General features: G+C 39.2%; 4 protein-coding genes across 4 annotated transcripts; 1 reads left to right on the forward strand and 3 right to left on the reverse strand.

Annotated features, from left to right (window-relative positions):
* The first annotated feature begins 460 nt into the window (after window positions 1-460).
* LOC110856663 lies at window positions 461-3,535 on the forward strand. Its single transcript, XM_022105157.2, has 4 exons — window positions 461-2,462; window positions 2,556-2,599; window positions 2,664-2,812; window positions 3,075-3,535. The coding sequence occupies exons 1-4, from the start codon at window positions 2,410-2,412 to the stop codon at window positions 3,270-3,272; spliced, it is 444 nt and encodes a 147-aa protein (XP_021960849.1). The 5' UTR covers window positions 461-2,409; the 3' UTR covers window positions 3,273-3,535.
* Window positions 3,535-7,074, reverse strand: LOC110856662 (guanine nucleotide-binding protein G(i) subunit alpha). Its single transcript, XM_022105156.2, has 6 exons — window positions 6,589-7,074; window positions 6,277-6,461; window positions 5,903-6,197; window positions 5,742-5,828; window positions 5,461-5,649; window positions 3,535-5,382 (listed from the first exon to the last, which is right to left on the reverse strand). The coding sequence occupies exons 1-6, from the start codon at window positions 6,710-6,712 to the stop codon at window positions 5,192-5,194; spliced, it is 1,071 nt and encodes a 356-aa protein (XP_021960848.1). The 5' UTR covers window positions 6,713-7,074; the 3' UTR covers window positions 3,535-5,191.
* Window positions 7,075-7,479: 405 nt separating this feature from the next.
* LOC118437909 (protein qua-1-like) lies at window positions 7,480-10,497 on the reverse strand. The gene is made up of 7 exons (XM_035857438.1): window positions 10,079-10,497; window positions 9,936-10,002; window positions 9,652-9,862; window positions 9,427-9,569; window positions 8,096-9,353; window positions 7,916-8,017; window positions 7,480-7,848 (listed from the first exon to the last, which is right to left on the reverse strand). Exons 3-5 carry the CDS (start codon window positions 9,818-9,820, stop codon window positions 8,319-8,321), a joined length of 1,347 nt encoding a protein of 448 aa, XP_035713331.1. The 5' UTR covers window positions 9,821-9,862; window positions 9,936-10,002; window positions 10,079-10,497; the 3' UTR covers window positions 7,480-7,848; window positions 7,916-8,017; window positions 8,096-8,318.
* Window positions 10,498-10,684: 187 nt separating this feature from the next.
* On the reverse strand, window positions 10,685-13,678 carry LOC110856943 (ABC transporter F family member 4-like). The gene is made up of 8 exons (XM_022105529.2): window positions 13,551-13,678; window positions 13,408-13,474; window positions 13,124-13,334; window positions 12,899-13,041; window positions 11,959-12,825; window positions 11,357-11,884; window positions 11,179-11,280; window positions 10,685-11,103 (listed from the first exon to the last, which is right to left on the reverse strand). The coding sequence occupies exons 3-8, from the start codon at window positions 13,290-13,292 to the stop codon at window positions 10,846-10,848; spliced, it is 2,067 nt and encodes a 688-aa protein (XP_021961221.1). The 5' UTR covers window positions 13,293-13,334; window positions 13,408-13,474; window positions 13,551-13,678; the 3' UTR covers window positions 10,685-10,845.
* Between the last annotated feature and the right edge of the window lie 375 nt (window positions 13,679-14,053).

The following is a 14,053-nucleotide window of genomic DNA, read 5'->3' on the forward strand; positions in this document are numbered from 1 at the left end:
AGGTGGGGAGAAATATGATGATTAATTGATTTTAATTGTGAAGAGAGGAGGTTCTGAGGAAAATTGAATGGTTTTTAGGTATGATTTGGTATTAGTTTAAGGTAGAATTTGTGGAATTGATGGAAAGAATAGAGGTTTATTCTTGAATTTAGGGGGCTTGGTTTTGGTTTATCATGAAAAAAGAGAAGAGCACTGGAATTGGGAAAATTGAGATATTATGCTAATTAGTAATTAACTACGTGTTAAATTTTCTAATTCTCCTGTTGAAAATGTGGATAAATTTTATATGTCAGGGTGAAGAAAAGGGTCAAAATTTTTCACTTTTCTGCAAATTTATTCCCATTTTTACATACTTTTCTTCCAAATTCATACACCTTTTTTCCCAATATGTCTGAACGAACCGTAAGGTTCATACAAGTACACGTTTACTTTCATCCAAAAAGTCTCGAATCCTTCGGTTATTACAAAAATATGATATGAGGAGAAGAGGAGCCATCTCTCGGAGGTATGAAATCCTCCCTTTTCTCGCTTATCTACTTCCGCCGATAAGTGACACGATGCAAGATAAGGTAGCTCTCCACGCAACCAAACCAGCCCCCTTTTTCCCATACGAATCAAACTATCCAGCAGAATGACCAGTGGCAGGCAAGCATCTCACCAAAATATTAGTGAAAGGAGGCCTCTGTCTCATTTTTCTCTGGACCGAAGAACTTGCGTAATCCGTTGTACTTCCACTTCACGAGAATTCATTTACGTCATGCATCCAAAAAAAAATAAGTTTCCGAAATTTTGTCGGAAAATTTTCTTAGGAAATTTCCCAAAACGTTTTATTTAACAATGTTATAAAAAACAGATGATGCTGATGAAATCTCTTGATTCGAGAAGAAAGGAGACCTCACTCTTGGAGGAAGGGGGAGGGTGTCAATTTAGCCAGAATTTAAGTAACTTAACGAACATTGCACAAGAAACTCGAGCTGATTGACCAGTGGCCGCGGAAGCTGTGGGGACATTAACATTGTAGGGACGAGTTTGTATAAGGCAGATGATGCCGACATCGAACAACCGTTGGGACATTGTCCCCTCAAGCTTCCGCGGCCACTGTGTGATTGACCATACTATTTACATTTAGCCATTATACAACGTCCTCCAGTCCTGGTAATAAATTTGCTCCTTTTTTAATATAGTAGTAAAGTAACTTGGTAAGTAAGTACTGGTGAAAATTGTTGTGAGTGATGTGATGATGGAATTAACGGTGATCTCACTCATACTGCATACATATTTAGCTTGAGAGAGATGAGAATGATGAGATGAGACGACCAACTAACAACATTATTCTCGTTTTCATTTCATCATCATCATCAACATTGAAATGAGAGACGACCAGTTTATTTAAGTATGTATCTTTTCTGTGATGAACTGAACTGCTGGACATTACATCATTACTTGAGCCAATGTTGCATTGCAGTTTCTTTGAGTTCATAATTAAAGTTAAGTACTTGGTAATGTAATGTTGTGAAGAAATGGTGTAGAAAAGTATGAGTCACATAAGAGCCGAGGTGCAAGTTGACACCAGTCAGTGGTGTCAAGTTAGTTAATGAAGGAAAAGTAATACGATCTCAAAATAGGGATGATTTTATTTTATTATTTTACTTCCCACAGAGGTTATGTGATGAAGATTTCATGCAAAGTTGTCATTATTTTTATGCAATGCAGACAGAGTAGATCGATTGGTCAAGTTATGTATATGCATATGCAACGCCGTCTCAATTTCCCAGAGATGGTTTTATAGTACTACCTGAAAACTGGGTGACGATAACAATTAGCTTATCCAAACAATGATAACGACTATTATATGCAAATCTTTATAGATCCAGAATTTCTTCTAGCTACTACTTTGTTGTTTTAAATACAATTTTTGTACTGTATTTAGTCATTTAACTTATCTTGGCTAATCACGGGTTACAAAATTGAACTTTTATGACCATATTTACAATTCACATTTCCAGGAAATCAAACATTTTTACCGTTTCCATATTTATTCACACGTATTCTTTGAATCCGTACAAGTGCACACGTCAGAAGAACATGTGTACATATGAATGCTTAATCAATTTTAAAAGTCAAGAATTCCAAGTATTATTATTATATTTTTCGCAACAAATGGTGGAATAATGAAAATGATAAGTTCGCAAAAAGGTGGGATGACATTAAATTTGCACAGGGATTTGCAAAGCGATGCACGTACGTATGCAAAAAAAAATAACAAGTGAATATTTAGCATAGATCACGAGATAAGGATGAATCTGCATTTCGATGGTACGGATAATAATAAAAGGGAAACTCGTACCCAATCTGGATAACATTTTGGTGTAGACTTTTACAGGCTGAATATTACATAATTTTTGCATAATGGCTCATAGAATCGTGACCGTCTTTCTTCTCGGACTTGTTGCAGATGCCAGGTATGTATGTACATATGCAAATCTTAATTCGTGTGCAGTTTGACGCGTAAAAAAATTCATAGAATTTCTTGACAATTAATTATTAACCAACAGCGCCATGACTCACGCTCAAGCCATGACAAGATTGACTGCTGCTGGTACTCGTTCAAATTTTGAGACTTATTTTCAATTCGAATCTGAATTTTGATTTTTTCTTTCTAGGAATGTCGGTCACCTCGTCGGGCGGTTGCAGTGATCGTAACAACCCAACGTGCACATCTTTCGAAGGCGTCCGAGAGAATACCATTGCTGGGTTGGAAACGCTCAAGAGAGCGTCGGCGTGTCCCATAAATGTCACCGGAGGGACAGAGGTGGGTTGATAAGTGTTTGTACAGATAACCACTTGCAAGAAATAACGGGAAGAAGAAAGTGGTTTCTTGCAAGTAAATATTTCGACCTACAAAAAATGCAAGGCACAAGAGACCGCTGTAAATACTTCATACGCAGCGTGGCTTAATGGCGCATATATTTCTTGCACCCCGCATTTTTGACGTGACTTGCTTTCCAGTGCAAAAAATGTAGCGAAACGAAACACTGAATTATAATCAATACCCCCTCGTTTATAATTTGCAGACGGGTCATGCCTCCGGAACTTATTCCCACTGGAACGGATACAAGGCGGACATTTCTCTCAACGCCTGCATCAACAGCTATGTGACAAACAGCTTCACCTACATTGGCGACCGAGGCGACGGTGCCCCCATGTACCAGAGTGCGGCTGGCAACATTTACGCCAAAGAGGGCAACCACTGGGACATTTTGTACTATTGAACAAATCAATCTGACAGATCACAGATTATTTAATCAATTACATGAATGTCCTTCAGAAACCAATTGACATATTTTTTCGCCAGCTCGCGACTGTGATAAGTATATAACACTAAATTTATTAATATCCATTACCAAAATAACTTCATTGAATATGATACTTGAAATTGTTGGATTATTTTCATTGGAAAAATTAAACCCCAAAATATTCGTACATAATTGCACATGTACTTTCATGTAATGAAATAAATCATTTACTTTTTTTAGTATTGCATATTCCAAATTTTATTTGACTCCACAAGTCACTACAATATAGTCTGTTATCCTGTGATAATTAACTAAATAAATTTTCTCTTAGTGATAATTAAACCGTAACAAAAAAAAAACTAGTCATATTAATAACGATAAAAGTTTTGGGATAAAATATTTATGTATGTAGGAATGAACAATTAACTAACTAACTTGTAAATACTAAAGGGTTTTAAAGGCAAGAAAATTGAAGATGTGGTTTAAAATATTCATAACAATTAGAGTTACATTAATAGGATGATAAGAGAGACCATGTGTCCAGATAAGCACACAAGGGCATACTTTGTGACAAACGTGATACAATTATCAGTTAATTAATATCACTAATTTTAATTTTATAGAGTTTTTTGTCCAATATCATCAATAACAATAATAGTTTTAATAACAGTCTCTTATATAATTTGTTTGTAATAGTGATTTCATTTTTCTAATACTATTATCACCTTCTTTTATTTTTTGAGCAATTAAGAAAAGGTAAACTTACGAGAGAAAAAGTCGAATCGAAAATCAGGTTAACAAGTTAAATTACTTTCATCAAATAATTAGTAAAAAAAAGTATGGTCAATTTGATTTGATTTCTTTTCATGAAAAAAAGACACAGTCAACAGTGCAAAGTCTTAGTAATACTTTTAGACATAAATTATATAGTATTTTGTTCCCTGTAGAAATAAATACAATCATTTGTTCCTTGTTAATTATAAGCTAACTCTTTGTTCCCTCGGTTTGTTCATTAGTTTCGTTGTGAACCATTACGAACTTTAGTGTAAAAGGATTACTTTGGCAAATATTTAGTAATTATGTGTAGTAGCAATTGTTGAGATTTGAAAGGCTCTTCGTTCGTACTGGATTAATGAATTGCTAAGTCTATAGATTTGGTACTAATGTTTGTAAGGCACACACAATAATGATGACACATGCACACATCCGATAACTTAGCAGATAGGGATGGGAAAACATTATTCAGTGGGGAATGTCCGGCTTTTGGGTAGTTAATTTTTTTGGCAGTACATTTGTATAATGACATCATAACAAGTTTGACAACCTGTATGTGTCACGTAACCACTCAAAGCCCATAATACAAAATAGTTAAACGTAAAAAAATTGCACAATTAAATATCATTTCATACATCACTAACAAAAAAAATTGAACAAAACGTATCAAGGAAAGCTCTTCCCATCTAAAATATTCCGGAATATAAATATGTTGCCTCTTTAAGGGACACGATCGGAATGGATACAATTTTTAAAAATCCTGGAATGTTTCGAAGGAAGGTATAAGAAAAGTAAATATGCAGTCACATTCAATATTAAATTACTAAGGGTTAAAAGTTAACCGAGTTAAGTCATTAATAATTTACAAATAAATTACACAACTCGTGGGTCAACACAACAATATATAACGAGAGGCATGTTACTTAGTTATTACGTAGTAGTGAGCACACAACTCACTGTTGAACTGAACACTGACTGAGGGTGGGTGGATCGTTGTGTCGGATTTATCGGGCTATGTACAATTAGAATTAAGTGTGGGTAAAAAACATGGTAATTATGGAAAAGATGTTAACGAAGGGGGGAACATTTTCTCTTGTTCTTGTTTCCGTGAATCTGTACCCTTAGTAGAGACCACAATCCTTCAAATTGTTCTTGATAATGACATCAGTGACGGCTTCAAACACGAATTGAATATTATTCGTGTCCGTGGCACAGGTAAAGTGGGTGTAAATTTCTTTCTGATCTTTCAGTTTGTTCAAGCTCTCAAATTGATGTTTGATATATGCGGCTCCATCCTCGAATGTGTTGGGTCCTGTGAAGAAAGGTGGCGTATTAGTTAATTATTTATTTGACATTATAGAAGTAGATTCACTAGGTCAAATTAAAATACCTCGATATTCCGGAAAGCAGATGGTAAGCGGACTTCGTCTGATTTTCTCCTCGAATAGATCCTTTTTATTTAAAAAGAGAATGATTGAAGTTTCCACGAACCATTTCGAGTTGCAGATGGAATCAAAGAGTTTCATCGATTCAATCATTCGATTCATTTCTTCATCTTCGGCGAGAACTAGATCATATCCTGTTAATAATTAAAGAAAAACAAAAAATCATTATTATTTATAACCTTTTATGCAATTTCTGTTCCAAATATAATTTGATAAGATAATTCACCTGACAGCGCTACACAAAATATAATGGCCGTCACCCCCTCAAAACAATGAATCCACTTCTTTCTCTCACTGCGTTGCCCACCGACGTCTAGACACACCCAGATTAGATTAAATTAGACACATTAAATTAACTATAAAATGATAAAGTAGAATCAAATTTACCGAAAAGCTTAAAGTGCAGATTTTTAAAGGTAAATTGCGACTCCACAATTCCCGTAGTTTTGACCCGTGTCCTTAGAACGTCCTGCTGTGTGGGAATATAACCCGGTTGTGAGATACGGTCCAAGGCGTTTAAATAGTAGGCAGCAGAGTCGTTAAGTTGGTATTCCCTGGCACGCGAGAAACATTGCTGAACCCCACCATCAGTCCAGAGACGTTTCATCACGGTGGCCAATTCCAAACTAATTTCGCCTTCCTCCGCTCCCGACGCAAGTGTGAAGAATAACCGGGCGTCTTCCTGCACAAGTTAATGATATTTTCATAGCGGAGTTTTTTTTAATATTCAATGATTTCATCATCTTCTCCTCTTGACCTACCTTTTTGTTCGGATCTCTAAAATCCACGCGAAGTTGTCCCATCGCTCGGATGATGGCCATCAAACTTTGAATAGTATTGGAGTACACGACGGGACGGTATTGTTCACATTCTTCCGGGGTATAACCAGTTTCGTGAATTATCTTCATTTGTTTTACAATCGTACTCTTCCCCGATTCACCAGCCCCTGTTGAACGTATAGAAAAATAAAGATATTAAAGGATACAGTTAGTTAGTTTAGTAGTAGTTAATTCGCAATCATTACAAAATACACACACACAAAACTGAAATTCTTCTTCCTATTTTACACTTACCCAACAAAAGCAACTTCACTTCTCTCGACGCCTTATGTGCATCCGCCCTCAAGTCACGGTCAATCCTTTTCGACCGTTCGATCGCTTCCTTATCTTCCGCAATACTGCTCACGGCACACCCCATCTTGTCCTCTTTCCGGTGAATTAAACTTTACAATTAACTAGCCAACAAACTAACCACGAGAATAGTAGTATAATAATATCTTCTCCCAACTTAATCCACCCACTAATTAAGTAATTAATAATATCAAAAGTCAACAACTCAAGTGGTTTAGTTATTAGTTAACAAGTTTGTTTTGTTAATACAAACAGCGAGTATGTACGTATAATAAATCACAAAAAAAGACCGCCCAGAAGGGAAACTACTGTCTAAGAAATGATTAAAATTTCGAAATTAATTGCAACCATTAAAAAAATATGACAAATAATTAACTAAAGTTGGACATCTCGTCCCGAGTCGTCGTGTAGTCTCGTTGATTCTGTCAAAGCAGCAGCAGCAGCGAGCTCTCAACGGTTGTAAAAGTCCCATCCCCTCCGACCAGGATTTAGCCTCTCGGTTCGGGAACAAAGTGCATGAAATGATGATAAAATTTGTATCTTTCTGAAGTTCATAATACTTTTTTGGAAAAATACCATCCTTCAATACGTGCAAAACCCGTAGGAATCAAAATTGTCATAAAAATTTTGACGTTTAAATATCTCAACTATTTAATTATGATTGCATAATATCGGGAACAAAGTGCGTGAAATTAAATGAAATTCTACACAAAATTTTTTTTTCAGAATTCTTTTCTTTTTAAGAAAAATGCCATGCTTCTATAGGGTAAAAAATGAAGGAATGAAGTTATGAGATCAAAATTGTGCTCAAAATTTCGAATACATTTAAATATCTCAATTCAATACGAGTTAGTCTTATTGTGAGCAAGATGGATCAGTAACAAATTGTAAAAGAAATAAAAGTTAGGACCACAAGAAATAATAAAAATAGTGGTCATTCAGAGTTGGGTGAAATAGGGATTAGATTTGGTAAGTAACGCTTGAAACGCCGGGTGGTGGGATGTCCAAGACAATTGGGAAGATTGTCGATGAGAGTTCTACTTTGGGAACAATTTCGAACCCCGGAGGAACCCATCCATACGGTTTAATGTCAGGAGCTTCGCCCGTTTCGCCCTCCCCAAAACCGAAGACGTAGTCTTTTCCGTTGATCTTCATGATGCCATCTTTGACGACGAATTTCCACGAGTATCCTTTCCGGATGATCTGACAAAATAATGAATGGAAGCATTTAGTATGGATTTGGTATTTTTTAAGAAATAGCGCGACCAACCTTTTCATACTGGCAAATGATCAAGTTATCCTGAGTATACATCCTTTCCCGTTGTTCGGCTCGGTATTCCATTGCAGCTTTGTTAAGTTCTTCTTCCTCTTCCTACAAACCGGAAATAATTGAAAATTTAAATATACGTACATACATATATATTGAAAACATTATTGATAATTCACTCACATCAATACAATCCATGTCTTCGCCATCCGACTCTGAATCGAGCCCACCATCCAGCTGAGGGATTTGCTCGTCTTCAAGAGCACGTCTCCGGCCACGACCACGACCACCACGCCCCCTCCCTCTTCCAGCAACTCTCCCTCCACGACGAGGCTCAAACTTGATCTCCTGTGGCTCATCCACATCGCTTTCGTCTTTGTCGTTTGTGGCGCGAATAGCAACCTTGCTAGATCGACCACGGCCGCGACCGCGTCGTCCGCGTCCCTCCACGACCAGGCTTAAGCTCAGTTTCTTGCTCATCATCCTTGTCGTTATCTCCTTCATCGCTGGAGTCACGTGTAGTAATTTTGCTAGATTTACCACGACCTCGACCGCGTCCCCTCCCTCTAGCAGCGCCCCTTCCTCCACGACCAGGCTTAAACTCAGTTTCTTGCTCATCATCCATGTCGTCTTCTTCTTTATCGCTTGTCTCTAGAGTTTCAATTTTGCTAGGTCGACCTTGACCTCGCCCACGACCGCGACCGCGTCCCCTCCCTCTGGCAGAACCTTTTCCTTCACGACCAGCCTGACGCACAATTTCTTGCTCATCGTCCATGTCATTTTCTTCTTTATCGCTTGTGTCATGAGTAGCAATTTTGCTTGATTCACCACGACCACGACCAATTTGAGGCTCAATTTCTTGCTTATCATCAATGTCGTTTTCTTCTTTATCGCTCGTGTCTTCATTGTCGCTTGCGTCTCGAGTTTCAATTTTGCTGGGTCGACCTTGACCTCGACCGCGACCACGGCCCCTCCCTCTAGCAGTACCTCTCCCTCCACGACCAGGCTGAAGCTTAATACCCTGGTCATCATCCATGTCGTCGTCTTCTTTATCGCTTGACTCACGAGTATCAATTTTGCTAGGTCGACCCCGGCTACGACCACGACCGCGTCCCCTCCCTCTAGCACCGCCCCTTCCTCCGCGACCAGCAGGCTTACGCTCAATTTCCTCTTCATCATCCACATCGCTTTCATCTTCATCGCTAGTGGAACTGGTAGCAAATTTGCTAGATCGACCACGACCACGGCCGCGTCCTCTCCCTCTAGCAACACCCCTCCCTCCACGTCCACGATGTCCAATCCCTCCGCTCTTCTTGGGTACTCGCCCTTTGATAATTCGGAGCCCACGCTTGCGCAATTCTTCATTCACTCTGGCTTGTACGACCGTAGTGAAATCTTGCTCGCCCGAAATTTCAAACATTCCGGGCACGGAAATGATTTGCTGACAAAAAAAACAAAATATTACTCAACTGATTTTATCGACTTGTTCTTATTCTACTTATTCCCTTGTTTACCCGTAATATTCCTCCATGTAGAGCTGCCACCGGGACCGTGACAGTTACACTCGGCCCATCCTCACTGACAGGTTGGATAAGTACAGGAACACCGACAGTCTGCGCGGGTGGAAGGATGTAGACAACATCCCCTTTCGCTATATCTGCGTTAAACCAAAAAAAAAGAAAGATGTTTACAATAGTTTGGATTAAACTAATTGTTTAGTTAACTAATTTTTAACTTACCGTTCATTGAAGGCCCCGCTGATGTCGATGGGATTTCGCTCTCCTCAATGACCCTGTTGTCCTTGAAATCCGTCACAGTTCCCATTTCAGCTAAATTTTTTCGCCACTGGACACCCAAATCGACAAGGACACTTTGATCTATCCCTGCGTCCAAAAAAGTCCCAGACATATTGCGGATCACACTATCAATGACGTGTTGATAATGCCGATGCTATTAAAGAACAACATTATGCATAAATAATTAATTAATTACTCCAACATCAATTTAAATTTAATACCCTTACCACAGACACCTGAGAATTTTAATTATCGGTGGAGTCGCCATCTTGATTCGAATCTATGATCAATTCCCTAAAACAAATAAAAAGAAGGTCAACATAAATTAGCAATCATTCTTTTAGGAAATTATGAATTATTATTTTCTTACGTTAGTTTTATTCGGAAACCAAAAATTCACTCAGGCAGGCACGCTTCTTCTATCGCGAGTGAAGGAGATGGAGACGAGTCCTGCAGATGACGCTCTCAAGCCATTAGAATTTGTTTAATCGGCTCAACTTGCCTCATCGTCTCATATTTTTTGTCGCTCAACAGGAGGTAGGATAAAAAATCAATTAATTATTAATTAGCATGGGTATTTAAAAGTCTACTCAAAGTGTGGCAATGATGGTGATGCGAAGCAACTTTGCAATATTAGATATTCCCCGTTTGTATTTCCTCTTTTAAACTGTTGGTTAAATGCAATTTGCAGATTTTAAATTGAATTAATTTACATTGTTGTGTATACATACATATCATTCTCATCATCGCGTCTGAGATCATAAAATCGATGTGATGCTAGGGTCAGATCAACCGATTCCCTAAATCGGCAGTTAACTCGCTAAATCGAATAAGTCGTCATCGTCACGAATCACACGAAATATCTACAATGTAAATAATATGAGTTGTTATTATAAGAAAGTAAATGAGAAATCTAAGTAATTGGATGAAATGGATCAAAATTTCATGAAATTATGGCAAATAATCACCAATTTTGTAAGATCAACAAAACATTGTTTATAATTACTGCCAAAATGTTAAACAAAGTGGGAAAAACGGTAAACAAAATGGATCAGTAACATATTGTAAAAGAAATAAAAGTTAGGACCACAAGAAATAATAAAAATAGTGGTCTTTCAGAGTTGGGTGAAAAAGGGATTAGATTTGGAAAGTAACACTAGAAAAGCCGGGTGGAAGTTCGAAGTTGGCTGGGAGCATTGCTGACGAGACCGTGGGTACCGCTTCCGCCACGGGAAGACTATCCAGCGCAGTCGCCTTCGGAATCGGAGGCACCCATCCAACCGGTTTAACTTCCGGAGCTTCGCCCTTTCCAAAACCGAAGACGTAGTCTTTTCCGTTGATCTTCATGATGCCATCTTTGACGATGAATTTCCATGAGGATCCTCTCCGGATGATCTGACAAAATAATGAATGGAAGTATATTTAGCATGGATTTGACAAAGTATTTTTTTAAGAAATAGCGCAACCAACCTGTGCATACTGGCAAATGATCAAGTTATCCTGAGTATACATCTTTTCCCGTTGTTCGGCTAGGTATTCGATTGCAGCCTTGTTAAGTTCTTCTTCCTCTTCCTACAAACCGGAAATGATTGTAAATTTAAATATGCATATATAGATATATTGAAAACAGTATTGATAATTCACTCACATCGACACAACCCATGTCTTCGGCATCCAACTTTGAATCGAGTCCACCATCCAGCTGAGGGATTTGCTCGCCTTCAAGAGGACGTTTCCGGCCACGACCACGACCACGCCCCCTCCATCTTCCAGCACCTCTCCCTCCACGACGAGGCTCAAACTTAATCTCATGTTGCTCATCCACATCGCTTTCGTCTTTGTCGCTTGTGGCGCGAGCAGCAATTTTACCAGATCGACCACGACCGCGTCCCCTCCCTCTAGCAGCGCCCTTTCCTCCACGACCAGTCTGACGCATAATTTCTTGCTCATCGTCCATGTCGTTTTCTTCTTTATCGCTCGTGTCACGAGCGGCAATTTTGCTTGATCCACCACGACCATGACCAATTTGAGGCTCAATTTCTTGCTTATCATCCGTGTCGTTTTCTTCTTTATCGCTCATGTCTTTATTGTCGCTTGTGTCTCGAGTTTCAATTTGGCTAGGTCCCCCTTGACCTAATGATGACATCGCTAACGACGCTGTTTCTTCCCGGATGGTCTGACAAAAGAATGGATGTAAGGATATTTAGCATGGAATTGACAAGTATTTTTTTAAGAAATAGCGCAACCAACCTCTTCAATCTGGCGAATCAGCCAGTCGGCTGCACCTGTAGCATACATATTTCTCCTTACTTCGTCCAAATAGGCTAACAAATCCGTTGGGAATTGTTCTTTTTCAAGAGGACGTTTCCGGCCACGACCACGCCCCCTCCCTCTAGCAGAACCCTCTCCTCCACGACCAGGCTTATGCTCAATTTCCTCTTCATCATCCACATCGCTTTCATCTTCATCGCTCGTGTCAGGAGTAGCAATTTTGCTTGATTCACCACGACCACGACCAATTTGAGGCTCAATTTCTTGCTTATCATCAATGTCGTTTTCTTCTTTATCGCTCGTGTCTTCATTGTCGCTTGCGTCTCGAGTTTCAATTTTGCTGGGTCGACCTTGACCTCGACCGCGACCACGGCCCCTCCCTCTAGCAGTACCTCTCCCTCCACGACCAGGCTGAAGCTTAATACCCTGGTCATCATCCATGTCGTCGTCTTCTTTATCGCTTGACTCACGAGTATCAATTTTGCTAGGTCGACCCCGGCTACGACCACGACCGCGTCCCCTCCCTCTAGCACCGCCCCTTCCTCCGCGACCAGCAGGCTTACGCTCAATTTCCTCTTCATCATCCACATCGCTTTCATCTTCATCGCTAGTGGAACTGGTAGCAAATTTGCTAGATCGACCACGACCACGGCCGCGTCCTCTCCCTCTAGCAACACCCCTCCCTCCACGTCCACGATGTCCAATCCCTCCGCTCTTCTTGGGTACTCGCCCTTTGATAATTCGGAGCCCACGCTTGCGCAATTCTTCATTCACTCTGGCTTGTACGACCGTAGTGAAATCTTGCTCGCCCGAAATTTCAAACATTCCGGGCACGGAAATGATTTGCTGACAAAAAAAACAAAATATTACTCAACTGATTTTATCGACTTGTTCTTATTCTACTTATTCCCTTGTTTACCCGTAATATTCCTCCATGTAGAGCTGCCACCGGGACCGTGACAGTTACACTCGGCCCATCCTCACTGACAGGTTGGATAAGTACAGGAACACCGACAGTCTGCGCGGGTGGAAGGATGTAGACAACATCCCCTTTCGCTATATCTGCGTTAAACCAAAAAAAAAGAAAGATGTTTACAATAGTTTGGATTAAACTAATTGTTTAGTTAACTAATTTTTAACTTACCGTTCATTGAAGGCCCCGCTGATGTCGATGGGATTTCGCTCTCCTCAATGACCCTGTTGTCCTTGAAATCCGTCACAGTTCCCATTTCAGCTAAATTTTTTCGCCACTGGACACCCAAATCGACAAGGACACTTTGATCTATCCCTGCGTCCAAAAAAGTCCCAGACATATTGCGGATCACACTATCAATGACGTGTTGATAATGCCGATGCTATTAAAGAACAACATTATGCATAAATAATTAATTAATTACTCCAACATCAATTTAAATTTAATACCCTTACCACAGACACCTGAGAATTTTAATTATCGGTGGAGTCGCCATCTTGATTCGAATCTATGATCAATTCCCTAAAACAAATAAAAAGAAGGTCAACATAAATTAGCAATCATTCTTTTAGGAAATTATGAATTATTATTTTCTTACGTTAGTTTTATTCGGAAACCAAAAATTCACTCAGGCAGGCACGCTTCTTCTATCGCGAGTGAAGGAGATGGAGACGAGTCCTGCAGATGACGCTCTCAAGCCATTAGAATTTGTTTAATCGGCTCAACTTGCCTCATCGTCTCATATTTTTTGTCGCTCAACAGGAGGTAGGATAAAAAATCAATTAATTATTAATTAGCATGGGTATTTAAAAGTCTACTCAAAGTGTGGCAATGATGGTGATGCGAAGCAACTTTGCAATATTAGATATTCCCCGTTTGTATTTCCTCTTTTAAACTGTTGGTTAAATGCAATTTGCAGATTTTAAATTGAATTAATTTACATTGTTGTGTATACATACATATCATTCTCATCATCGCGTCTGAGATCATAAAATCGATGTGATGCTAGGGTCAGATCAACCGATTCCCTAAATCGGCAGTTAACTCGCTAAATCGAATAAGTCGTCATCGTCACGAATCACACGAAATATCTACAATGTA

Source organism: Folsomia candida, unplaced genomic scaffold (genome assembly GCF_002217175.1).
Source record: "Folsomia candida strain VU population unplaced genomic scaffold, ASM221717v1 Fcan01_Sc017, whole genome shotgun sequence".
In the NCBI taxonomy this organism is placed as follows: Eukaryota; Metazoa; Arthropoda; class Collembola; order Entomobryomorpha; family Isotomidae; genus Folsomia; species Folsomia candida.

Bases quoted from the DNA above. Each gene is read 5' to 3' on its own strand.
- LOC110856663 (XM_022105157.2), top strand. From the start codon at position 2,410: ATGGCTCATAGAATCGTGACCGTCTTTCTTCTCGGACTTGTTGCAGAT. The intron at 2,600-2,663 runs GTACTCGTTCAA...TTTTCTTTCTAG, and splicing joins GACAAGATTGACTGCTGCTG to GAATGTCGGTCACCTCGTCG. The intron at 2,813-3,074 runs GTGGGTTGATAA...TATAATTTGCAG, and splicing joins ATGTCACCGGAGGGACAGAG to ACGGGTCATGCCTCCGGAAC.
- LOC110856662 (XM_022105156.2), bottom strand. From the start codon at position 6,712: ATGGGGTGTGCCGTGAGCAGTATTGCGGAAGATAAGGAAGCGATCGAA. The intron at 6,198-6,276 runs GTAGGTCAAGAG...TAACTTGTGCAG, and splicing joins TTAGAGATCCGAACAAAAAG to GAAGACGCCCGGTTATTCTT. The intron at 5,383-5,460 runs GTATTTTAATTT...CTTTCTTCACAG, and splicing joins CTGCTTTCCGGAATATCGAG to GACCCAACACATTCGAGGAT.
- LOC118437909 (XM_035857438.1), bottom strand. From the start codon at position 9,820: ATGTCTGGGACTTTTTTGGACGCAGGGATAGATCAAAGTGTCCTTGTC. The intron at 9,570-9,651 runs GTAAGTTAAAAA...GGTTTAACGCAG, and splicing joins AGCGGGGCCTTCAATGAACG to ATATAGCGAAAGGGGATGTT. The intron at 9,354-9,426 runs GTAAACAAGGGA...TTTTTTTGTCAG, and splicing joins TACATGGAGGAATATTACGG to CAAATCATTTCCGTGCCCGG.
- LOC110856943 (XM_022105529.2), bottom strand. From the start codon at position 13,292: ATGTCTGGGACTTTTTTGGACGCAGGGATAGATCAAAGTGTCCTTGTC. The intron at 13,042-13,123 runs GTAAGTTAAAAA...GGTTTAACGCAG, and splicing joins AGCGGGGCCTTCAATGAACG to ATATAGCGAAAGGGGATGTT. The intron at 11,281-11,356 runs GTGAGTGAATTA...TCCGGTTTGTAG, and splicing joins AAGACATGGGTTGTGTCGAT to GAAGAGGAAGAAGAACTTAA.